The sequence below is a fragment of the Piliocolobus tephrosceles genome, chromosome 14 (genome assembly GCF_002776525.5).
Source record: "Piliocolobus tephrosceles isolate RC106 chromosome 14, ASM277652v3, whole genome shotgun sequence".
In the NCBI taxonomy this organism is placed as follows: domain Eukaryota; kingdom Metazoa; phylum Chordata; class Mammalia; order Primates; family Cercopithecidae; genus Piliocolobus; species Piliocolobus tephrosceles.
Window position 1 is genome coordinate 18,433,381 of NC_045447.1, and position 26,613 is coordinate 18,459,993.

The 26,613-nt window shown below is 43.7% G+C and overlaps 1 protein-coding gene across 3 annotated transcripts in view; it reads left to right on the forward strand.

The window, feature by feature from the left end:
- Window positions 1-26,613, forward strand: part of CDK5RAP2 (CDK5 regulatory subunit associated protein 2) — a 205,825-nt gene that overhangs the window by 100,982 nt on the left and 78,230 nt on the right. For 2 of the 3 annotated variants that reach the window (XM_023223670.1, XM_023223672.1), the window contains exons 15-18: window positions 11,876-11,976; window positions 17,387-17,517; window positions 19,008-19,117; window positions 21,226-21,363. In XM_023223670.1, coding sequence (XP_023079438.1) covers window positions 11,876-11,976; window positions 17,387-17,517; window positions 19,008-19,117; window positions 21,226-21,363 — 480 coding nt within the window. The remainder of the gene's footprint in view (window positions 1-11,875; window positions 11,977-17,386; window positions 17,518-19,007; window positions 19,118-21,225; window positions 21,364-26,613) is intronic. The other variant, XM_023223671.1, reaches the window with a different exon arrangement.

The window sequence follows — 26,613 nt, forward strand, 5'->3', positions numbered from 1 at the left end:
GTTGTTCCTTTCCATGTTTAGGGCTTCCTTCAGGGTCTCTTGTAAGGCAGGCCTGGTGGTGACAAAATCTCTAAGCATTTGCTTATCTGTAAAGAATTTTATTTCTCCTTCACTTATGCAACTTAGTTTGGCTGGATATGAAATTCTGGGTTGAAAATTCTTTTCTTTAAGAACGTTGAATATTGGCCCCCATTCTCTTCTGGCTTGTAGAGTTTCTGCCGAGAGATCTGCTGTCCGTCTGATGGGCTTCCCTTTGTGGGTAACCCGACCTTTCTCTCTGGCTGCCCTTAAGATTTTTTCCTTCATTTCAACTTTGGTGAATCTGGCAATTATGTGTCTTGGAGTTGCTCTTCTGGAGGAGTATCTTTGTGGCGTTCTCTGTATTTCCTGAATTTGAATGTTGGCCTGCCCTGCTAGGTTGGGGAAGTTCTCCTGGATGATATCCTGAAGAGTGTTTTCCAATTTGGTTCCATTTTCCCCCTCACTTTCAGGCACCCCAATCAGACGTAGATTTGGGCTTTTTACATAATCCCATACTTCTTGCAGGCTTTGTTCATTTCTTTTTCTTCTTTTTTCTTTTGGTTTCTCTTCTCTCTTCATTTCATTCATTTGATCCTCCATCGCTGATACTCTTTCTTCCAGTTGATCGAGTCGGTTACTGAAGCTTGTGCATTTGTCACGTATTTCTCGTGTCATGGTTTTCATCTCTGTCATTTCGTTTATGACCTTCTCTGCATTAATTATTCTAGCTATCAATTCTTCCACTCTTTTTTCAAGATTTTTAGTTTCTTTGCGCTGGGTACGTAATTCCTCCTTTAGCTCTGAGAGGTTTGATGGACTGAAGCCTTCTTCTCTCATCTCATCAAAATCATTCTCTGACCAGCTTTGATCCGTTGCTGGCGATGGGCTGTGCTCCTTTGCAGGAGGAGATGCGCTCTTATTTTTTGAATTTCCAGCTTTTCTGCCCCGCTTTTTCCCCATCTTTGTGATTTTATCTGTCTCTGGTCTTTGATGATGGTGACTTACTGATGGGGTTTTGGTATAGGTGACCTTCCTGTTTGATAGTTTTCCTTCTGACAGTCAGGACCCTCAGCTATAGGTCTGTTGGAGATTGCTTGAGGTCCACTCCAGACCCTGTTTGCCTGGGTATCAGCAGCAGAGGTTGCAGAAGACAGAATATTGCTGAACAGCGAGTGCACCTGTCTGATTCTTGCTTTGGAAGCTTCCTCTCAGGGGTGTACTCCACCCTGTGAGGTGTGGGGTGTCAGACTGCCCCTAGTGGGGGATGTCTCCCAGTTAGGCTACTCAGGGGTTAGGGACCCACTTGAGCAGGCAGACTGCCCCTTCTCAGATCTCAACCTCCCTGTTGGGAGATCCACTGCTCTCTTCAAAGCTGTCAGACAGAGTCGTTCGCGTTTGCACAGGCTTCTGCTCCTTTAGCTGAGCCCTGTCCCCAGAGGCGCAGTCTACAGAGACAGGCAGGTTTCCTTGAGCTGCTGTGAGCTCCACCCAGTTGGAGCTTCCCAGCGGCTTTATTTACCTACTTAAGCCTCAGGGATGGCGGGCGCCCCTCCCCTAGCCTCGCTGCTGCCTTGCGGTTAGATTGCCGCAGACTGCTGTGTTAGCAAGGAGGGAGGCTCCGTGGGCGTGGGACCCTCCCGGCCAGGTGTGGGATATATTCTCCGGTGTGCCGGTGTTATAGCGCAGTATTGGGGTGGGAGTTACCCGATTTTCCAGGTGTTGTGTGTCTCAGTTCCCCTGGCTAGGAAGAGGGACTCCCTTCCCCCTCGCGCTTCCCAGGTGAGGCGATGCCTCGCCCTGCTTCAGCTCTCGCTGGTCGGGCTGCAGCAGCTGACCCACACGGATTGTCCGGCACTCCCGAGTGAGATGACCCCAGTACCTCAGTTGAAAATGCAGAAATCACCGGTCTTCTGTGTTGCTCTGCTGGGAGATGGAGACTGGAGCTGTTCCTATTCGGCCATCTTGCTCTGCCCCCTCATATACTTTTTTGAAACATACTTGATAACTCCTTTGATCTGGAGATCCTCAAATGCCTTCTTGTTGATAATTGAGCCTACAACAGGTAGGAGGAGGAGTTCTTAGCCCACCACGTTACAGATTAATATCCTTCAACTGAATATTAGTCTTTGCACTCCACATGAAACTGAGAAATCACAGCTTGTTGAACCAGAAGCCTCATTTGCTCTATCAGGGCTCACCTCTTAAGAACTATGTAATCCCAAGTGTTTTGTAAGTGTTCCTGTTTAAATTCACACAAAAAATGGCACAGCAGGCCCTTCCTTATCTGGCCTCAAATCATCTTTCCAATCTCATTTTCTTTCATCTCCAGCAATAGCAAATTTCTTATAGATTCCTGAAAACACCATGTTTGTACCTCTTTGTGTCTTTGCATATGTAGTTCCATCTGCCTGGAATGATTTTTCCCTTCTTGTTTACATGCTAACTCCTGAACATCTCTGCAGGTGCCATTTTCGTGTCACCTTCTCTCTGGAGTCTTTCCTGATCCTGCCTAGTAGTGCGGTCCCCTCTAGTAAGTGCCCCTCATGGTACTTACTCTGTGCATTGGAGTTATGGGATCCACCTTTCTGCTTCCCCTCACCTGGGCCCCTGTATAGCACCATGGGCAGGCACTTCTGGGATAGGGAACTGGCACATGTTCCAAATCCCAGTGTTCAGCCTGTTGCCTGGCTGTGTAAATATTTGTTGAGTGAGTGAATGAATAATGCAACCAGGCAGCCAGATATGGGAAAGGAAAAGAATTAACTTAAAAAAAACAAAAACAAACTGGCTTAAATTAAGTTCATACATTTGGAAGACAGAGAACTCTTATGCAAATTAGTTTTCTGATGAATGGCTCTAATTGTGACTTGCAGGTTTGTGAAGGGTGATTCTCAAAATAATTAACACCTGGTACAGCATGGGCATCAGCCTTCAGAAAAGACTTGGGCACTAGGGCTGGAGTGGGGACCTGGAGGCCTGCTCCTGTGCCAGGCACCAACCCTGTAGTTTAAAAACTACTAGGGACCTCCTGGGAGGTCCCTAGGGAGGGACCAGGGCAGCTAGCATGGTTGGAGTGGATGGACCAGGGTTTATTTTCCAACTGGTGTGGAAGTATTTCAGTATTTTAGCAACCAGTGCTAGCCACTGTGCTGTGTATCTGCTCAGTATCAGAGCTTGTCCTGGGGGTATCATTGGCTGAGCAGTTGGAGCTGTTTCTTAATTCTGATTGTTTGTGTATTTGCATTTTGCTGTTTCTCTTGAGAGCTTCAGCATGGACTTGTGGAGCCCTTGGGCTGGGCCAGCAATCTGGAGGCCTGGATTTCTCTCTGTTGACTCTGTCATTTCACTTACGTAACCTGGGGCAAGTCTTATAACTAAATCTCAGAGGGCTAATATTTTGTGATTCTAACTAGCATTTAGTTAATTTGATTTTGACCAACTTTAGTTGGCTAAGATTCACATTAACCTGTAATATAAGGCATAGTCTGTTTCACACCAAGATAGCAGCTCATCAGGTTATTTTAGATGGAAATATCTTCATTAGTATGAATGTATTTAGTTAAACTAAAATGCTATTTTGAATCACATTTTAGTCATGTAAAAAGTATGTCCTGTAATCCCAGCACTTTGGAAGGCCGAGGCAGGTGGATCAGGGGTCAAGAGATCGAGACCATCCTGGCCAACATGGTAAAATCCCGTCTCTACTGAAAATACAAAAATTAGCTGGGTGTGGTGGTGCATGCCCTTAATCCCAGCTACTCACGAGCCTGAGGCAGGAGAATTGCTTGAACCCGGGAGGCGGAGGTTGCAGTGAGCTGAGATTGTGCCACTGCACTCCAGTCTGGCGACAGAGCGAGACTCCTCCCAAAAAAAAAAAAAAAGTATGTAAATATTGTACAAAATGTTTATAAATTTATTGGACAGGTTGGGTATTTTAAAATTTCAGTTTTATCATTTTGTTTTTAGTTGTTTTGTGCTGGGTGATGTACTTCATATGACCAGAAATATAAAGTTACTGGCTGGGCATTTTGGTAATATTCAGATCCTGGTGATATTTAAATTACTGTGTCAAATACCTAAGTATTTTAGCAAAGGCTTTAATTGTGTTCTGCAAGATGAATTGCAAATTGTAGACAGAGATTTACTGGCCAGGCATCATAGCTTATACCTGTAATCCTAGCATTGTGGGAGGCTGAGACAGGAGGATGGAGACTCCCAGGAGTTGGAGGCTCCCAGGAGTTGGAGACCAGTCTTAGCAACCTAGTAAGACCCCAGCATCTACAAAAAAAAAAAATTACAAAAATCAGGTTGGCACAGTGGTGCATGCCTGTAGTAGCAGCTACTCAGGAGGCTGAGGCAAGAAGATTGCTTGAGCCCAGGAGTTTGAGGCTGGAGTGAACTATGATCGTGCCACTGCACTCCAGCCTGGGTCACAGGGTGAGCCCCAGTCTCTTTGCTTGAGCCCAGGAGTTTGAGGCTGGAGTGAACTATGATCGTGCCACTGCACTCCAGCCTGGGTCACAGAGTGAGCCCCAGTCTCTTTATTTATTTATTTATTTATTTATTTATTTATTTATTTATTTACTTACTTACTTACTTACTTACTTACTTACTTATTGAGACAGAGCCTTGCTCTGTTACCCAGGCTGGATGGAGTGCAGTGGCATGATCTTGGCTCACTGCAACCTCCATCCCCCGGGTTCAAGTGATTCTCCCACCTCAGCCTCCCAAGTATCTAGGATTCTAGGTATGTGCCACCATGCCTGGCTAATTTTTTTGTAGTTTTGGTAGAGACAGGGTTTCACCACATTGGCCAGGCTGGTCTCAAACTCCTGACCTCAAGTGATCCTCCTGCCTCATCTTCCCAAATTGCTGGTATTACAGGCATGAGCTACCTCTCCTGGCTGAGACCCAGTCTTTTTAAAAAGCAAAACAACAGCAACAAAAGAATTTTAAGTAATCATTTAAGAATTGTAAATTTCTGGTGTCACTTTAAGAAATCCCAACTGTTGCAGCCTTACAGTCGTATCCCCCACTCACCCGGCCCCAAGAAAGGTGTGCTTTTCAGATCATAGTTCTTTCTTTGTAGAAAATGTGAATTTATTCTGCTGTGCCCTTGGCTATTTTGTGTTGGTTTAGACTTTATCCTCTGCCCATTTCTAGAAAGAACTTGAGGCTATGATCATGTCTCCATAGACTCTGGGCAGTCTGTTTTCCTTCTAATCATTGTGTGATCCTGAGAATTAATGCTAGATGACTAGGGAATTGAAGAATAGAGAGCACAACACACTGACTATATTTAACTTACTGCGGCCAGAGATTGATAGCTTGGTTATTGACATGGTTGGGACATCGCTGCTGAATTTTCCGAGCATTAAAATTAATGTCTTTGTTGCAGGGCTGTGACATAGCTACTGAAATAGACCCCATCTACTTACCAGGCCTCTAAATTGCCTGATTACGAAGAAGTGATCCATTAAGCTTTCTCATTACAGGTCTGCACGTTACATGTGTTTCCTTCAAGTCATTAAGGAAACTATGGTAAAGTAGAAAATGCCCGGCTTTGGCGTCAGAATGCCAGTCCTACTACTCACTAGGTCTGTGATCTTGGGTAACTCACTTAATGCCTCTGAAACTCACTTTCCTCATCTGTGAAGTGGACAGTTACATGCCTGCCTTTTGAGAGGATTAGAAATAATGGAAGTGGATTAGTTAAGGTTCTTTTGGTTGCAGGCCGCAGAACCTCACATTGGATAGTTTGAGCACAACCACCACGAAAGGGAATATTGATTGGGTGCAGACTTGAGGCTGTCACAGATGCCAGGCAAGACTTGAGCAGCCACACTTTGGGGAGGGTGAAACTGGGGCAGCACCGTGGACCTCAACCACAGAAGTCCCAGACTCTAGGGCTCTGTCGGTGACATGACACAGACCCAGAGACTCCCAGCTGTCTGGTGTCTTGGTTTAAATCTCTCAGTTCCTGGGAGAGAACTATACTGGTTTAGCAAGTGGGCCCAGGGCCTGGCTTACAAAGGAGAGGAGTCTTCTTGGGACTCACCCCTGTGTTGTAGGGACAGTTCTCAGGTGAGGCAGGGGAATGCGGTGAGCGGCGTGGTCATTCCAAGGGCCATGGAGAACACATCACAGAGCCAGACACCAGCAGATGTGCAGCAGTGATGAGTCTTCTCTGCATTGAGAGACCTACTGTCTGGGTTGCTTTTTGTTTGGAGGGGCTGGGTGGAGGGGGGGTAGTGGGGGTTGGTTGCTCCTGCTCAGCAGGTGCTTCTCATGACTCCCCTCTGGGCAGCCTGGCCGCCTGCCTGTGTGCCGAGGAGATCTACTGGTTTGTCAGCTCTGCTGAGGGAGCCAAATGACTTCATTCTAATGGTGCATGATTCAACGCAGGGGAATAGGTGATTGATGAAATGGGACCCAAATGGCTTCAAAGAGTTCATTTATTTAACATGGGTAAGCAATTTGCTTCTAGGAAGACGTTGACTCACTCTGACTTCCATTATGCAAAATATCCCCAGGAATCTCTGCTCTTAAGATTCATATTGGTCTCTGAGTTCCCCTCTTACCTACTTAATCATCAGTTTAGCAGTTATTTGTGGCAGCATTTGATTTGTGCCAGACACTGTGCCTGGCTCAGGACACTGCTACTTGCCAGGAGCCCTCAGCCTTGTAAACAGGTGGCTGGCATGCCAGCTCTGGGGGCTGGAGGAGGACATCTTTGTCAGTCAAGGAAGGGCTTCCCGATGAGGTTTGGCCTGAGCAGATCCTGTAAAGTGCTCTGGAGTGTGCCAGTGGAGAATGGTAAATGACAGCACTGGGTCTCGGGGGGATAGGCATTCCCCCCGGGACTCTGATGGAGGGATTTCCCAGTTCCACTGAGATGCAAGGGCAGGAGGAAGGGAGGAGGGCAGGAGCTGAGGAGAGTGGTGGCCTGAAAATTCTGAGGAACCTTTGGAATAGCTGCCAGAAAGAAGAAAAGAGCCTGAACTGAGATCCAGGCCCTGGTGTGGCAGGCAGTGGGCTGTCCTCCTGTAGGACTAACAGCCAGCCTGCAGAGGTCCTGTTAAGATACTGGGTCCTACATGCATACATTCCTGGAGTCTCTGTGCCATCCATCAGAAATCCATGTTTACCGTTTTTTTCCTCAATCTTTCTTGTTTGGCTTTGAAGTTACATACTTAGGCACAAATTCTGACTTTACCAGTTACTAGCTTAGTGGACTCTAACAGGTTACTTCTGCTCCCACAGAGTCAGTTTCATCATCTGAAAAATGGGAAGTTCCCTGGAATGCTGTGGTGACTAGAGATAATATGTCAGTAGCTAGTATAGCACTTCGAGCATAAGAATAATGGTAACAGCTGACATTTATCAAGTGTTTGCTTCAAGCCAGGCATCATTCTGAGAACTTTGTCTGGATTAACTCATTTAATCTCTTTTATGCTCCAGGACGTATGTAGAATTATTACCACTACTTAGAGGTAAGAATATTAGCATACAGGCCAGGCACGGTGGCTCACGCCTGTAATCCCAGCACTTTGGGAGGCCGAGGCAGGAGGATTGCCTGAGCTCAGGAGTTCACGACCAGCCTGGACAACACGGTGAAACCCCGTCTCTACTAAAATACAAAAAATTAGCCGGGTGTGGTGGCGTGCGCCTGTAGTCCCAACTACTCGGAAGACTGAGGCAGGAGAATTGCTTGAACCCAGGAGGCGGAGGTTGCAGTGAGCAGAGATTGCGTCACTGTGCTCCATTCAGCCTGGGTGACAGAGCAAGACTCCATCTGAAAAAAAAAAGGAAAGAAAAAGAATATTGACGTAGAGAGGTTGAGTAACTTGTTCAACGTCGCATAGTTCATAAAGTCACACATTCTTAATCATCACTGCCCCTCATGTTAGGTGCTCAAGAAACAATAGATTTTCTTATTTTGTCACTGGCTTTTCTTATTTTCTTTTGCTGGCCTTTATGTAGCTGACAGTGATGATGTTACCCTTGCCAAGCACCCAGATGCATTATATTTAAGGCATCTATTATGGGGCAGTGATGGGTGGGCTGAAGAGAATGGGCCTTGAAGCCCACACGTGGCCTCACCATCCTGACCTTGAGCATGAACAGCCTTCTGTGTCACGGTTTCCTCATCTCTAAAATAGGGAGTGTAGTAACACGTGAGCACATTGGATCATTGTGAAGATTAAATGAGAAAATGCCTGGAAAGCACTTAGCATGGTGGCTGGCGTACTGGTCCTGGAGAGCCTCCTTGGTCTTGATGTCCTCTTTAAATCCTTCCCACTCTTCTCTGAGGTCCTCTGGCTGCTCACATGGTTGTGTGCAGGTGGGAGCTGAGAGAATCCCCCATGATTCTGTTGTGTACAAAAGGCATTTGGGAACTCCTTGTGCCAGTGACATGTGGCATGATTTACAAAAGGGCCTGACATTTCCAGCAGTCTGGATGACTAACTTATCATGACCAGACTGGTGGTTTAGCATTTAAAAGCTTTAATTGGCAGGTGGTGCCTTGGCCTTGTTTTGTCAGGATTGGAAGCATAACAGTATTCCCCTGGATCAGGGCTTCTTCACCTTTTTTGCCCTCTGCATCCTTTTGGGAATCTACTGAAGCCAGAGACCCCTAGCTTGAAAAAATGTTTAAATGCATACAATATATGTGTAGGATTCTAAAGGAAACCAAGTATTTTGAAATTAGGTTATGAAAATATAAATTATGCTATGGAAATGGTGCTTCCTTATTAATATGTTAACTAGTAAGATATGATGGTGAGTATAATAACTACCGTAGTTATGAAGTAGTGATAAGAATGAATATTTTGAGATATCTGCAATATATACAAAATAACTGTTTCTTTTGATGACAAAGTCAAGGCAATACCACTAGTATTACTATGGTTTGTAGCAATAGCAGTATTCCTTCAATTCATAATTGAAGGTAATGCTAAATTTCAGTTAGAGGTTAGTGGAAATAGAGATGTAATTTTTCTCCCTTGCTCATATTCCTTCAGCCTGTAAATTGTAATCAGGTTGAAAACCCCTGTCGTAGGTGGTATCTTAGCTTTAGGAGAAAACGCAAGTCAATGTGAACTACAAAGGCTGTTTGCAGCCCCAATTTGTTCACGAACTGAACATCCGCCTCCAGCATTTAGAGAGCACTTAGTTGGTGATAGGCACTGTGCTGGATATTCTGTATGCATTAACTTCATTTTAACGTTTTTTCTTATTTTGAAATTGTTTTAAATTTGTAGAAAAGTACAAAAATAAAGGATTATATTTTTTCTGAGCCTTCTGAAAGTTGCCAATGTGAAGCCTTGTCCCCTCTGAATGTGCTAGTGTGTATTTCTTATAAACAGGAACATTCTCCTGTATAACCTCAGCCCAGCCGCTACAACCAGGAAATTAGCCTGGACTAATTTCCTTCAATGCTACCTTCTAATCCTCAGACTCATTCGAATTTCATTACTTGTCTCAATAACACCCTTTGGAGCAAAAGGATCCTATTCAGGATCATGCCTTGCATTTAATAGTCATGATTCTTTAGTCTTTAGTTTGGAGCAGTTCTAAAATCTTTCCTTGACTTTCATAACCTTGGCACTTTTGAAGTGCCCGGGCCAGTTATACCGTAGAATGTCCCTTCAGTTTGGGTTGTTTGTCTGGTGTTTTCTTGCTGATTAGATTCAGTTTATGCATCTTTGGCAGGAATATCATGGTAGCGATGCTGTATTCTTCTCATTGTGTCCTGTCTGATGGTACACAGTTGGATTTGCCCCATTACTAGCCATGCTAACTTTGATAACTTTATCAAGATAGTGTTTGCCAGGTGCCTTGACTGTCTAGTTATGCTTTTTTCCCTTTGTATTTAATAAATATTTTGGGGGAGGTGTTTTGAGTCTATGTAAGTATCTTGATCTTCAAACTTTTACCTACTAGTTTTAGCATCCTTTTGTGTTTCTTGGTAATTATTTATTACTGTGATGGCTGGCGAAGGGTGATTTTTCTAATTCCATCATTCTTTCTACATTTATTAGTCATCATTTTTCTATAAAGAAAAACCTACTCTTTTCCCCTCCTATTCATATCAGTATGGATTTATGAATTCCTATTTTATTTGGTGGATTATAATCTGTTACTATCAGTTATTATCAGTGGGTTATAAACCATTACTCATTATTTATTTCAATGCTCAAATCATCCCCAGATTTTGCTTGTGGGAGCTTTTCCAAACTGGCTCTGTGTGTCCTTTTGACAACATTCCATCATTATTTAAGCATTTCTTTAAAAATTTTTCTCAGCTTTGAGTTATAATTGACAAATTAAAATTGCATATATTTAAGGTACACTAGATGTTTTGATATATATATACACATTGTGAAATGATCACCATAATTAAATTAATTGGCATATCTATCATCTCACATTGTTACCTTTTTTTGTGTGATGAAAAAACCTAAGCTCTACCTTCTTGGCACGTTTCAAGTGTAAAATACAGTATTTTTTGTTTGTTTGCTTGTTGTTTCAGGGTCTTGCTCTGTTGCCCAGGCTTCATTGCAGTGGCATGATTCTAGCTCATTGCAGCCTCAAACTTCTGGGCTCAAGGGATCCTCCTCTCTTAGCCTCCCAAGTAGCTGGGTCTATAGGGGCATGCCACCGTATCCTGCGAATGTTTTTATTTTTTACTTTTTTGTAGAGATGGGGTCTCACTATGTTGCCCAGGCTGATCTTGAACTCCTGGCCTCAAGTGATTCTCCCACCTTGGCCTCCCACAGAGCTGGGATTATAGGTGTGAGCCGCTGTGCCTGGCCAAGGTATTGTTACTTACAGTCGTCATGCTGTGTATTACATCTCTGGAATTTATTCATCTTGCATAACTAAAACTTTGTTCCCTTTCACCAACATCTCCCATATCCTCATCCCTCCAGCCCCTGGCAACCACTGTTCTATAAGCACTTCCTCATTTTTTGGCACAGTAAAATGCTATGCACATATCTTTTGTTGTTCCTGATTTTCCTTGTCCTAATACGGGAATCAGCAATTTCTCCAGGTATCCCTGGTTCCTTACAGTACACAGTTTATCTTTCATCTGCTCCATAACTCCACAAGGCAGTGGTAATTGTCCACCAGTTTTACAGGTGAGAATACTAAGGCTCCTAATAAGTAACTTCCCAGAGTCTCAGAACTGGTAGGTGGCAGAACCAAATTTTGAACATTAAAAAATTTCACATTTGTGAATGTGAATTCATAAAATGACATCCCCATTTCATAAATGAGGAGACTGAAGCTCAAAGAGTTTTGTTAAGCTACTTACCCAAGATCATACCTCCAGTAAGTGGCAGAGATCCAACTCAGATCTCTTCATCATCACTGTGCTCTGGATGCCTCCCAAGAATGCCTCGGTTGACCTCTTCTACTTGACTGTCACTAAATCCCTAGTCCCCAATACTTGCCAGGTTTTGGTTTGTGAATTTCTCTTCTTTGGAGCAACAGTAAATATGGAAAGACATTTTTTTGTAGTGTTGTAGAAACGATGACCAGCAGCTCTGAGGGATGACGGTCTCACGATGGGCTAATCCCATAACTGATGCGTCTTCCTAGCAGCTGTTGGAAGCAGTATTGGAAGCTCAGCTCTCAGCTTCGTTCTGGGATAAGTGATGGGCAGTCATTCCCCACTCCTCCTGAAGGTGGTGCTCTCTGACTGTGCCCTGAGCCAGAGCCAGGCACAGGGCCTCACCTTCGTTTGGTTTTAAAAACTGGGACTAGCTACATATGTTTGCATAATATAAGGATGTACTCTTTCAAAATTCTTCCCTTAATGTCAAATGCTCTTTGTCATTTCCAGGAAGAGAAACAATCATCAGACTATCAAGAGCTGATTCAGATCTTAAAGAAAGAGCGGGACATCTATACCCATCTGGTCAAATCTCTGCAGGAATCAGACAGGTAAGGGTTTCTGTCTGGACATCACATATGTGAATGCGAACACACACACATGCACCCCTTCAATCAGTGCTGGTGATCTCTAAGGCAGCGACGCCCTGCCAGTTTGCTTATGGAGTTTATAAAGCTTGGGTGGCGATTGCCCTATTTAATAGTCACATGTACCTGTTTTCTATCAAGAATTGTCTGATTTTTGGCAACAAAATTGATTACTCAGGTTTTAAAATCATGATTACTCAGGTTTTAAAAATACTTTATTAAAGTATATTTAGAAAGTGCTTCTTTGTATATTATCTCATATGATCCCCACAGCCTTTCTGTGAAGTAATAATAATGCTATCCCTGTTTTCTATAAGGTCATGAAAACTAAGATAGGGTAAGTTACTTGCTCAAAGTCATGCAGATGTCAAGTGACAGAACCCTGGGACTCAAGTCTCTCCGTCTCTGCAGAATTGCTGAAATGAGTTGCTGCCAGCAAGGTGTGGTGGGGAGAGCCAACTCTAGGATTGAGAGACCTTTTTCTAGCCCTGGCTCTCCCACTTTCTAGCTCTGTGTCCACAGGCAAGTGCTGCTCTGGGCCTCTGTCCACGTATCTGTACACACAGGGTTGGCCTCAGGGATTTCTCAGAATTGAGAAATCCTTTTTTTTTTTTGAGATTGAGTCTTGCTCTGTTGCCCAGGCTGGAGTGCAGTAGTGTGATTTCTGCTCACTGCAACCTCCGCCTCCCAGGTTCAAGCGATTCTCCTGCCTCAACCTCCCAAGTAGTTGGGACTACAGGCATGTACCACCACACCCGGATAATTTTTTGCATTTTAAGTAGAGACAGTGTTTCACTGTGTTAACCAGGATGGTCTCGATCTCCTGACCTCAGCATCCACCCGCCTCCACCTCCCAAAGTGCTGGGATTACAAGTGTTGGCCACCACTCTCTACACAGTGGGATGGGTACAGTTGAAAGGATATGATGTCTGGGATTCATTTCCAAACTGTGCAGAAGCTGAGGAAGAGGGTGGGGATATCAAAAGAACAAGATTGGCCCTGGTTCTCTGATTGTTGGGGCTGAGGTATGTGTAGATGGGGGAGCAGTTCATTACGGTAGTTTTTTTTCCCCCCCTTTTATATATGTCTAAACTTTTCTATAATAAAAAGTTAAAAAAGAACCACCCCTCATTTCTCCCTCTTGTATGTCCTCTACTCTCACCATAGTGAGCTCTTTATCGTTCCCTGGGCTATACCTTCACCTGTGTTTCCTACCCTATTCCCAACCTTTCCCCTACTTTGTCTCCTCCCAGTCCTTTAGAATTTAGCTTGAATGTTACCTTTGTCAAGCAGTCCCGCTAATCCCCAGAACAGTTGCCTCTTTGTGTTTCTGCCCTGCATGGGGAGGTCACCTTGTATAGGTCTGTGCCTGCTGTGCCTCCTCACCTCAGGTCAGGGGTCCCACCTTACTGTCTCGGCTCCCCAGGGCCTGGTACAGAGTAGGCACTTGGGAAATGTTCTGTGCAGGAATGTCCCTCCCCGCTGTGTTGATCTTCTAAATTATGAGATAATTTCCAGATTTTTCATAGGAAATGAGTTTAGGGAAAACGAAAACATGCTGCTGAAATTCTGGGAGTAGGCGTCACTCTCTGAAAGTGAGTTTTTTCAAGAAACCTCAGCTGCTGGTCATTTTCACTTGGCGAGTGGTGTGGGGGGAGGTGGCGGGGGAGCGAGGGGTGTGGAGCGAGTCATGTATGGAAACTCACAGAGGGAGTGGACACATTTCATTTCAATCCCGCAGCTTCTCTGGATAGGAGCCAGGTTGATTCTGGGTACTGAGAGGCCTTGTGGGTGGATATGGTTGCGCCTGAGTCTTCTCAGCTTCATGAGGGGCTCCCAAGTTTCACAGGCTCTTTCTTAATGAATGAAAACTTGGATGGGACTGAGGCGGGTCAGGGCTAATTCAGACTAACAAGGACTAACCAGGACTAACAAGGATTCTTAAAAGGTTTCCTGTTCATCTTGAGACTTGTAATACATTTAGTAGGAGACAGACCTGGGTCGACATCTCAGCTGTGCCACTCAGCAGCCCTGAGCTCTTGGGTAAGTAATTTCTCACCCTGAGCCTCAGTGCGTTTGTGAAATTGAGACTGGCTGGTCTGCCTACTTACCTACCTACTTAGATATCTACCTACTTTACAGGGTTGTGTTGAAACTAGAGAGAACACTGTTTAAAGACCTAATACTTCCTGGCATGTAGTAAGCACTCAGTAAATGGTAAGATTTCTTAAGAATAATGACAACATGAAAAGCTTATATATGTCTCAATATTCCATTATGCATAAACTTAGTTTGCAGGGGGTTTTTGATTCCTCAGACCTTGGCATATCCAGAGGGCAGAATGTGGGCTAAGGAAGGTAGAGCTCCTTTCTGTAACTCCAGCACTGTTCATTCTGGAAATTGGCAGGAAAGGTGGATGACCCTGGAGACAGATGATGTACTATGATTAAAATTGGAAAAGAAGGTCAAGAAGGGAGGAAACTCATCGTAAGAATGTGGTTGATTCTTTCACTTTTACTATTTCTTCTTCACAGCAGCACTTAGAAGTTGGCGGATTATCCCCAAATTACAGAAGTGGAAATGTGCATTCTAAGACGCTGTGTATCACCCAGTGTTCCATAGTGAAGGATTATCAGTGCTCAGGTCGCCTTGACTCCCAAGCCAGGTTCTTGCTGATACACTCCCCATCTTGAGGACTAGCACCGTTTCCCTTTAACTCAGGATTTCTCAGCCTCAGCAATATGAGGCTTTGGGGCTGGATAATTTTTTTGTCATGAGGGCATGTCCTGTGCTTTGTAAGATGTTTAGCAATCCCCTGCCTCTACCATGGGAAGATCGGCACACTTGGTCCTCCCATGCCAGTTGTAACAACGCAGAATGTTTCCAGACATGGGCAAGTGTCCCCTGGGGGGTGGGGGCAAAATCATCTCCAGGTGATTATCATTGCTGTAACTCATGAAAATCAGCAATCTTGGCTCATAAATATTATCTTCTGGATAGGAGTTGTTGGAGTATGTGGAAGGAAGGAAATGATGCCCTTTGAGCGTCTCATATATGTTAGCCCCTGTCCTAATGTCTTTCCCATGTAACATCTCATTTATTCCTCAAAACAATCGCAAAGCAAAGGTATTATTATCCCCATTTTGTGTGAGGAAATCAGGACTCAGTTAGTTGAACTGGCTTGCTCAGTAGTGGTAACGTGCTATTTTGAGCTTGGGTCTCTGTGACTCCTTGTTTCTGCTCCTGTCTGCCCCGCCCCAATTCCAGGAAGAGGAAGGTTTTTATTTTTTTCTGAGTGAAGCACCTTTTGTTCTCCCAACTCCTCACACCTTGAAAAGATTCTCAAGTTGGGAAAACATAAATGACAGACACAGGAGCAGCAGCTGTGTACTTTTCACCCTGTCAGAAAATGGAAGAGGGAGTGAAGCAGTTAGCTTTCCCCAGCCCTAATCACAGAAGCTTCTCTAAAACAGCCTCCTTTTTCCCCCCTGGTTAAATGCCTCTGCAGCACGACCACATACAAGCGAGTGCTGTGCTGTGACACCTCTGTGAGGTTTTTTATCAGCCTTACAAATTGATCATTACGATTGTCTTAAAATGGAACTAGGTACAAGTTGCTAGTAGGGCCCTTTCTCTTGCATGAAGACTGCTTCATGATGAACTGTCCTCAAAGCAGCAAGCATAGAAGATTAGACATCATGGTTTATTTTCCTTCCAATGTGTGTTGATTTATGTGTGCAGTTCGATGGATGGAGCTGGAAGTCTCTGAAGGAGAAGTGGGGCTTCTTTGAGGAGTCTGGCACACATATTTAGAGCAATTGCCTCTAACCATTCGGGGGCTATTGATCCCTTTGGAAAATCTGATGAAAGCTTATAGGCCCTCTTCCTAGAAAAATCCACATATTCATTCATTTTTTTGCAGATAATTTCATGGCAGTGATGGACCTTTTTAGGGAACCATAGGCGCTGGATGGAGAGTGATAGATCTCTTGGTATCTAAAAAAGAAGTCTGTCTGATTTGTTAATGTGTTTCATCAGTAGTATTAAAAATGTTCATATACTTTGACCTAGTAATTGCATTGCTGGGAATCTTTCTTAAGAAAACAACCTGGATGTCAAATAAGGCTTTAACCACAGAGATGCACAGTGAAGCATTATTTATGCTATTCAGATGTCAGCTGGGGTCTCCATGTTCTTCTGAGAGCTGGATTTAAGTGGTTCCAATCTCTGCCAATTGCACATCAGTAGGAGTCCAAAGCCGTTTCTATGGATCCGCACTGTTCAGTTCAGTAGCCACTAGCCATGTGGCTGTTCACATTTAAACTTACTGTAAATTTAATAAAATGAAACATTTAGTTCCTTGGTACATTAGCCACATTTTAAATGCTCAATAGGCACCTGTAGCTAGTGGCTACTGTAGTTGACAGTGAAGGTATAGAATATTTCCATCACTGGAGAAAGTTCTGTTGGACAGGGCTCCCCAAGATTAATGCAAATTCTGGGAGGTGTGCATTTTCTTGGCCTCCTCTGGGTTTTGGGCTTCTGGTCCGTGCAAGCTCTCTGTACAGCTTAGCACTACGTCTTCTCTCCCAGAATAAAAATCCACTCATACTATACATTTCTGAGTGATTAACCCATCACTGGAGTTTTGTTGACCCCTAATAGATTAGTCTTTTTCTCCCTCTTATTGTTGACTCACTCTTCCTTTATTTTTTTCTCTTCCCACCTGTCCCCCACCCTTACTTCCAATATGACTCTTTTGAGGAGCGCAGCAGGAGTCCTCTGTCTCCCTTTCTTCTGAAGCCTGGGTGTCCAAGTGACACCCAGGCCCTGGGGAGCCTCCCTTTCTATACCCAAGCCCTCTCAGGGCATTGTTCAGAACAGAGACACGTTCTGGACTGGAGAATTACATTATTTTCACCTAGTTATGCCTATAGCAAAAATTTGGAAATGACCCAGGTATCCACTAATAGGGGATGAGTTAAAGTAAGTGGTAGGACATTCACCTGGTTTAATATTATATGGTCATTAAAAATGATGTTTGCAAATAATTGCTAAAAATATAGGGAATTATGAAGTGAGGAATGCATATCAGCATTGTATGTCTAGTATTATTTCAGCCATGTAAATTACTCATAGGGGAAAAGATTGGAAGGAAATACAGTCTGCCGTGTGTTAGTTGGTAGTAGGAGTCTGTTAATTTTTGTTTTCTTTATACTGTTGTATTTAAAATCTTCTATAGTAAACCTGTATTTACTTTTATAACCAGAAACAAACACAAATGACATAAAAATCACAGGAACAGTTTCTGGGCTTTGTATCTAAAAGTGCAAATAGGTCTGTTTTAAAACTTCTGGTGTCTTGTTTTACCAAGTATCAACAACCTGCAGGCTGAGTTAAACAACATTTTTGCCCTGCGGAAGCAACTGGAGCGGGATGTGCTTTCATATCAGAATTTGCGGAAGACCTTGGAGGAGCAGATCAGCGAAATTCGGAGGCGGGAAGGTACACACTTTATTCTATGTGCTTCTCTTTGGTTTTTCCACTTGGAGGGCGTGAACTGAACTTCACGAGAGTCCTAAATATTTGTTAAGGGATGAAGCATACACAGGGTTTCATCTGGAGATCCTTTTTGTGGTGACCACGCTGATGTTAGCCTTCCTAGTAGAAGAGCCCAGTAAGTTGTACTAAATTCTGCTGAAGGTCAGGTGCAGGATTGCTTCCTAGCTGCCTCTACTGTTTTCTGCATCGTTTGATACTTCTAGTTCCAAATATCCCTGGGCACTTGCAATCCCCTTTTCTGGGGGATTACAGCCCTCACTGCCCAAAACATCTAAGTACTGCCTACAACAGCACCTACTGCAGAGAGCCCAAGACCACACACACATATGGGTGAGATGCTGTTTTAGGTTGAAGCACTGTTTTTAGTGGTGTATATGCATTAAAGGAGGGCTACAACATGAGGGTCCTGTGGGACATACGTTTTCGGTATTCATCACAGTAATATTAAGATTTGACCCTCTCCCCTGGTAGAACTTGAACCCTTTAAAGTTCGGGTTGGTATCTGATTCCCTTCTGTATCTCTAGCCTGGTGCCTGACACATATGGTAAAAATTGATAATGACAGTGGTAGGTTTGACATCTCTTGAGCATCTGCTCTGTACGAGGCACAGTGCTAGGCACCTGACTTTCCACCTGTGACCCTCACAGTCATCTCATTAGGTGGAGTAGGTAGATGAAGAAACCAGGGCTCAGCTGGGGGTTGATGTGCCCAGATTTGAGCCAAGGCATCTTCCTTTAAGTTTAGCTCTTTCTAGTATTCTACACTGTAGTTTAGGTGTATCAGTTCTTACACGTGTGTGTTAAATGAGATACTGTTTGTTGATATGCCTTGCTCAGTACACATACACACACATCTTCCCCCCGCCCCCTGCTTCTCCCCTTCCTATTACAATTGAAAAGGAAGCAGATCCTTACATCGGTGACCAGAGATTCTTCTGTCTTAGTACTAGCAGGCACTTTCTGCACTTAGTGCGCTGGTTTCCCGTGAGGGTTCTGGGGCCAGTAAAAAAAATAGATCAGACACTTTTATCTCCCTTGAGTTCTGCCCTTGTGGGTCACATCTAATTTTTCTGCATTTTCCCCTAAACAGAATCAGTCCCTCATTTAAACTGAAATCACCATTTTCTTGTGCCATTCAGAATGGTCTCCAGGCACAATACTTGATATGCAAATTATAATTCACAGTTGGCCACAGTGAAAACCTACGGCCTAAGATGAAACCATACATTGAAATACCAGCCTGTTGAGAAAGGGAAAATTACTTTTGCGCCAAAGGTGGTGCCTTAGGCCCCTTCTGTGTACTATGCTCCCTTCCGCCCCACCTCCCCCATTCACATTGCTTTGGATGGATTGCACAGGGATCAGTCTTGGGAGGACCTGTTTTTGATATTCCTTTTCTCTTCCCCCTCCCCACCTTTTGTTTTTTTGGGCAGAAGAATCATTTTCATTTTATAGTGATCAAACATCTTATCTAAGTATTTGCCTTGAAGAAAACAATCGGTTTCAAGTGGAACATTTTTCTCAAGAAGAACTTAAGAAAAAGGTATTGACCTATTACCTTTTGGTGCATTTCTTTTTGTTAGATTGTTTGTTGTATCTTGGGTTCCTGATGAGAGGTTAAGATTCTGAAGGCCCCTCTCCTTCCTTCCTGTCCCCTCTGCCTTGTTGTGTGTGCCCCTCCTGTGTCCATTACCTGGAGTACCTTCCCTCGTGTCTGATAAACTCCCCAGGCCTAAGAACCCAGCCAGGCTTGATCTCCTTGAGGAAAAGCTCTCTGGCCCCTCCGTTTAGAGTTAGCCACTTTTCCTGCAGGCTGCTCACCTCTTTTTTTGTACCTAATCCAAATCGATGTCCTTCTCTTACTGATCTGTAATTATGTGGTTATTTGTCTATATTTCCTTGCTAGGTTGTGAACATCTTTAACTTAGTGATTATGTCTTACTTATTTCTGATTTTCCATTGCCTGGTACACATATAGGAGCTCATAATAGATACATTTTGAATGAATAACTTTCCAGGTTTGATCAGTACATCTTGTTTTAAATTGGAAAGGTTCTTCAATGTGTTGATCAGTGGCCTGGTTAGAGTGGTTTAGTGTTTCAAGGTTCTGAAAAACATTGTTAGGAGTAGGAGGTTTGAGACTGATTTATTGTAAAATTATCATGTATGTGTGACTGAGATTCAGTTTCCGTCTTGGAATAATTTACATTCTGATAGAAGACACAGGCATGTAAACAAGTAATTGCAATGTGAGGTGCAAGGTTGCTGTATGGGCAGCTGTACAAGGTATAGAAATAGCAGAGGAGAGGTTAATTGCCTGTATGGGAGATGGCGGGGTGAACTTACTTGATCAGGGGAAGCTTCTCAACAGAAGTGAGACTTGAAGTGGGTTTTGAAGGACAAATTCAGAGTTTGCCCAGGTCTCCACTTTCTCAGCAAAGAAAGAGAAAACAGCCTGTGTAAGGCACAGAACGAAGAAATAGCAAGGAGAATAAAATTTTGGGTATTTTGGGAGGAATAGGGCAAGGAGTATGGAGGCAGCTGCTAGTTTTTAAAGATGAAGAAAATAGAGATGATAATAGCTGCTGCTAGTGCCTACTGGGGCTGTGGTAAGGCCAGGAGGTAGTTCACTTGGTTGACACTTAGTAAATTCAGAATGTCTTGTTCTTCCTACTAGAACCTCCTTGAGGATTAGATCCAATTTTTGTTCATATTTTGATGTATTGGATATCTACTATGTGTACTCAGGGTGGGAATTTCCATGTTATCTGAAGAGCTAATAATCGCTTCCATCAAGAAGCCTCGGAAAATTACTGGCCATTGGGATTTGAAGCCTGCAGGAAACCAAGGTGGTGTCTGCTCGGTTCCTTATGTGTCTGGCCTCGCAAGACCCAGGCCCAGCTCTGCCTGTGTAGAGGCAGCTGCTCTTTCACATGGTTAGGCACTTTGGCCATTGTTCTGTCTCATTTAGCTCTCCAGGCACCCCGGCTGTGGGACTTTGGGCAGTTAAATTTCTTTGTATTTCATGTCCTCATTGTAAAATGGAGAAAGACATACTAGCCTGTTCACCTCCTCAGGATTTTTGCAAGGAGTGATGGACTAAAGCTTGTAGGAGTATTTTACTAGCCATAAATTGCTTCATAATTGACAACTGTTAATATTACTGGCATTGCCAGATAGGTGTGCAGAGGAGGAGGTCACTAGTGAAAAGTAAGACTCTGATACAGTTTCAGAAACTTTAGCCTTGGGAGACTTTTCCTCCAGAGGGCCTCAAGTGCAGGAGAGAGATAGTATTAGCTGTCACTGACTGAACACTTAGACCGTGCCAGGGACTTCAGTGCACTGTGACCACAATCCTGTTCAGTTCTCATAGTAACTCTACAGATGAGGAAACTGGGACTTCAATTGTGCAGTTTGCCCAGGATCTTTTTGCCTTGAAGTGATGGCTCTGGGATTAGAATACTGGTATGTCAGATGTTAAAGCCAGTGTTTTTGTCACTGTGCGCAGGGTATCCTGAGGGCTAGAATCAGCCTGATTCCCCATAACCATGGTGCCAAAGAGTCGCTTAGTAGGGCTGTCTGGGGCTGTGGCCCTGGGAAGCTGAAGTCTCTTGTTTGGTAGACAGCCCTCTCCTTGTTCTTACCTCCTAGGTCAGTGACCTCATACAGCTAGTGAAGGAGCTGTATACAGACAACCAGCATCTGAAGAAAACCATTTTTGATCTCTCCTGCATGGGTTTCCAGGGAAATGGGTTTCCAGATAGACTTGTGTCTACAGAACAAACAGAGGTAAGAAATATGTTTATTGTCATGTGCTGATTAAAAAAATATAACAACTGGATTGATATGGTGGCTCACGCCTGTAATCCCGGCACTTTGGGAGGCTGAGGTGGGAGGATCACTTGGGCCCAGGAGGTTGAGGCTGCAGTGAGCTGGGATTACACCAGTGCACTCCAGCCTGCGGGACAGAGCGAGACCCTGTCTCAAAAAAAAAAAAAAACCCATCAAAACCATATATTCATATATATGTATGTATGTATACAAACCATATATTTATATGTATGTATGTATGTATAACAACCCGAAAGGTTTTTCAAGACTGCATCTGTTCCTGGGGAGATCTCTAACTGAAATTCCCTTTGTTGTGAACTGGTTATTGAGGGTCCCGCTAGGCTGTCAGGTCTGCCCACAGGCTTCCTCAGGTTCGAGTCATGTCTCCATGGACACTTTCGATATACTGTGATGCTTTGACTCTGGTCCAGCCCTGGGACCTGTGCTGCAGATGGCACACATCTGGATGAGTGATGTGGTCTCAGAGGGATCTGGAGAGTTTCCAAACCACCCAGATAATTTGAATAGTGTGGATGCAGCCTTAATGAATACATTAACATTGAAAAACTCACATACACACAACCCACCCGGGAAAAGAGGAAAGAAGTCTTATTCTCCTTGATGACTTCTGGGCCTCAGTGGTGATCTTTGTGATTTGTTGGCTCTGATTTTCTCTGTTTGGGACCCGGGCTGCACAATGGGAGGACCCTGAAGTTGTGATGTTGTTTCCCTCTTCATTCCCTATCTTGGCCTGACTCTCCCGTAGGAAGCACCTTGCTTCATGCGCGTGTTAGCATTGTTTCGGAAGACCAGAACTGCTCTCCCATAAAGTGCAGTAGTAGGGCCGTTATGTACTTGGGTCCCTTGTGTATGAAACTGGAATCTTCCTGGTTGGGGTTGTCTTCCGCTCTACCTGGAGTGCCAGGTAGATGGAGAACTCACATTCATTGCAACATCATTTCTTGGGAAAGATTTGTCAGCCTTAAGCTGTCTCCTCCTACCTTCCAAGTGGGAAATGCTCAAAGGTATTTATGCTGCACTCTGGCCATCTTCTTTCTTTGTGAGAGGGAACATTATTGATCTTAGCCTCCAGGAGTCTAGATAATTTTGAAAACCAAGAATATCTGTGATCCATTTAGGGAGAAACAATTTGCTGATTTGCTTCCTCCGAGGCAGCGTTATTCACCAACTTCATTTGAGACACAAGTGATGTGTTTTGTTTGTTGTTCATTTGCCCTTTAAAACAAAAGTCTGTTAAATGTCCCATTATGTCCCTTGGAGAAAACGGCTTTTTCCTTTTCCCACCCTAAGATCTTAATATCAGCCAACTCAGATGTGTTGAGTCTTTTATCATATTGTACTTCGATTTGATGTTCCCCATGAATAGTCTTGTTCTTTATAGCACAGCTCCCCATCATCCCCCAGAATGGGATGGGAAAGGTGATGTGCTCACTGGAATCTTAGCTGAGGGAGTAGATGGAGTTAGGGTGAGGGTGAGATGGGAAAGAGCGGAGCCTGTGGTTCTCTGGGAGTACGTGTGGTTCTCCTTTGATGAGAAACAAATCAGAAACAAACCAGAAATGCGTATATTGTCCACAGCATTTCCCGAGCAGCATGACTTGCAAAGTGGGGTCTGGGTATGATTCCTGTTCTCTAGGAGCCTATAAATCAGAAAAGGCGGAGGGGAAAGCAAGTATATTTTTATTTTTAAAATTCAGTATTTTTTTCTCCAATATTTAATTAACCCATAGCATTACCCCAACATTTGGAAAACAGAGAGAATAAATTACCCCTATTTCTGTCACTTTAAAACAAGCACACAGTTAATTAACATTTGGAAGTGTTCCTTCTGTATTTGTGTGTATGAACATGTGTATGCACATACCTCTCCTGGAATGCAGCTTTGTCTTCTGTTCTTGCTAATTGCTATTAGGTCATAGCATCTCATCCCATCTTATGAATGTGCTGAAACTTAACTGCCTCACTGCTGTTGGACATGTAGGTTATTTCTAGTGATTTGCCATTTTTAATTCCCTAATAAATGTCTTTGAACACAAATCTTTTTCTGTGTTTAGGGTTTTTTTTTTTCCTCAGAGTTGATTCCCAGATATGTGTCATTAGTAGGTCAAAGGACAGATATAAATATGCAATAGGCATACAATTTATTTTCATTTATTTATTTATTCTCCCCCGCCCCCCAACAACTTCTAATTTGTAAAAGACTATAAGTAGTTTGAAGGCTCTAATAGAGTTTGTCAGATTTCTTTTTTTTTTCTTTTTTTTTTTATTTAATTTTTTTGAGACAGAGTCTCGCTCTGTCACCCAGGCTGGAGTGCTGTGGCCGGATCTCAGCTCACTGCAAGCTCCGCCTCCCGGGTTCACGCCATTCTCCTGCCTCAGCCTCCCGGGTAGCTGGGACTACAGGCGCCGCCACCTCACCTGGCTAGTTTTTTTGTAGTTTTTAGTAGAGATGGGGTTTCACCGTGTTAGCCAGGATGGTCTCGATCTCCTGACCTCGTGATCCGCCCGTCTCGGCCTCCCAAAGTGCTGGGATTACAGGCTTGAGCCACCGCGCCTGGCCTCAGATTTCTTTTTAAGATGCTGGCTCTGGTGTAGAACCTCACCAGCTGGGTACCATGGTGCTCAGTTCCTGCCTGCTGGTAGTTCACATAGACACCACCAAACAAAACACCAAGAACAGGTATCCTGTTGTTGCTGTGTACATTTAAAAAAATATGAGGTTGCACCTATTTTCTCATATTTATGTGCTGGTTATTCATGCATTATAGGATAATTAGGTTGAACATTGATACAGAGGAGTGATTTCAGCACAGTGTAGTCAGGACAGTGATCATAGAAAGCCAGGAGCTGTATAACTCGTGGACCTGCCTTCTGAGTGTAGGCTATGTGTAAAGAAAGCATGTGGCATGAGTCCTGGCACACTGCAAAGGCTCGAAAGCATTAGTTACTATTATTATTTACTTATATTGTCATTATTAAGAATGGTTAGAAAACTAACTTTTTTTGACGTAGAGAGGAAACCTGGACAAAGGGGCATAATTTAATTGAACTCAAATATTTGTAGGGCTGTCATGTTGACAAGAAATAGACCTTGTGTGACTCTAAAGGACAGAAATGGTTCTCAGAAGTAGAAGGTACTTGTTAAATATTCTGTTAATAGTAACAATAAAACCTGGTTTGTCAGAGCAGATTTAATTTCATTAAAAGGAGGAACTTTCTAACAATTTGACTTCATACGTTATTATGAGTTTTACATGATTTATAAAGCCCTTGGCACAGTTCTGGCATATGGTAGGTACTCAGTAAAACAGCTATTTTATTTTATTTTTTGGTGAGTTAGTGGCAGAGATGGGACTATAACCCTCTTCTGACTCCGTTTAGAGTTGTTTAACAACACCATAGGGCAGTGCTTCTGAAGTTTAATGTGTACGTAAATTTCCTGAGAGTCTTGTTAAAATGCAGATTCTTGTCCAGTAAGCCTAGCATGGGGCCTGAGAGTCTGTATTTCTAACAAATTTGGGTGATGATGCTTCTGCTGCCCTAAGAAATACCCTTTGAGTAGCAAGACCAGAGGTAATCCTGAAAACGACTTGTTTCTAGATCTCGTTTTGAAAAAAGTCATTATTCATTTGTTTATTTGTTCAGCAGTGTTATTGAGCGTCAGGCATTGATGTTAAAACTATGAACACATGCATGTCCCTGCCCTGTCTAGGATGTAATCTAGAGAAGCAGAGGGGCAGTCATGGCAGAGTGTGGTGAGGGCTGTGATGGAGTGAATGCAGAGCCTCAAGGGAGTTGTAGACAGGTGCTCAGCCCTCACTTTGGGGATTAAGGGAAGTTCTTCCTGGAGGAGGAAGGGGAGCTGCCAAGAAGATGAAGAAAGAATAGCTCCAGAGACAGGGGGAGAGGCAGTAGAGTGCAGAGTAGCAGCATGGGGTTTCAAGGAGGGAGTGTTTCATAGGGTGGAACACTCTGAGAAGACAAGAAAGAAAAAAGTACTGAGAACTTCCTGTGAGTCCCATGACCAGTTTCATTAGAGTGAGGGGGACAGAAGCCAGCTTGCAGGGCTTAGAGAAGTGATGAGAAGTGAGGAAATGAGGATAGAGCCAGTTGACACTTGGAGGTTTGGAGGTTGCTTCTTTAGTGGTGGTAGGGCTGGAAGCTGAGCCAGGTATAGTGACTCGGTTCTTTCTGACATCTTAGTTCTATGTCTTCGAAAATGGGTAAGCAGCATGTAGCATGAAGTACATTTCTCTATGTCCATAACATTTAATTTCTTGACCATTCCTGGAAACTGAGAGTTTACTTTTAATTTTGACCAGGTCAGCAGAGGTAAAGAAAAATGAAAGTGAATTTTTACTTCACTGTATCAAGTATTGGCATGGTTATGGTTCTGGAAATGCAGAATAACTTTGATGCTTTTCATATTTCCACTTGGAATGACGTGTTAACGATAGTTTCTTTGCTCAGCTAAACTTAGGGGAAACTCTTCTCAAATCCGCAGGAGTCAGGGAGGAGCTTCTCTCTGCCTCCTTCCTAACCCCATGTGGATTTCATCTCTCGTTAATAAACAAGGTCTTTGGGGACCTTTCCTGGGCAGTAAAAGCCACATTGCAGAAGCCTGGAGAGACGCAGAGAACACTCAGTGACCAGAGCTGTTGGGGAATCAGAGAGAGACTTTTGTTATTGTTTGAGACGGAGTCTCACTCTGTCGCCCAGGCTGGAGTACAGTGGTGCAAATCTCAGCTCACTGCAAGCTAAGCTCCGCCTCCCAGGTTCACACCATTCTCCTACCTCAGCCTCCCGAGTAACTGGGATTACAGTCGTCCGCCAGCACACCCGGCTAATTTTTTGTATTTTTAGTAGAGATGGGGTTTCACAATGTTAGCCAGGATGGTCTCGATCTCCTGACCTTGTGATCCACCCACCTCAGCCTTCCAAAGTGCTGGAATTACAGGCGTGAGCCTCCACGCCCGGCCCTGTTTTGTTTTGTTTTAAAGATGGGAAAGACTTTCTCCTAATATTTTATTATGAAAAAATTCAGACACAGCAAAGTGAAAAGATTTTTATAGTGAATACCCATATACTCACCACCTAGGTTCTATTCACATTTCCCACCTGCCCATCATCACTCTGTCTCATCTTTCTGATAAATTTTAATTGAAGCTGCAAACATCAACATACTTC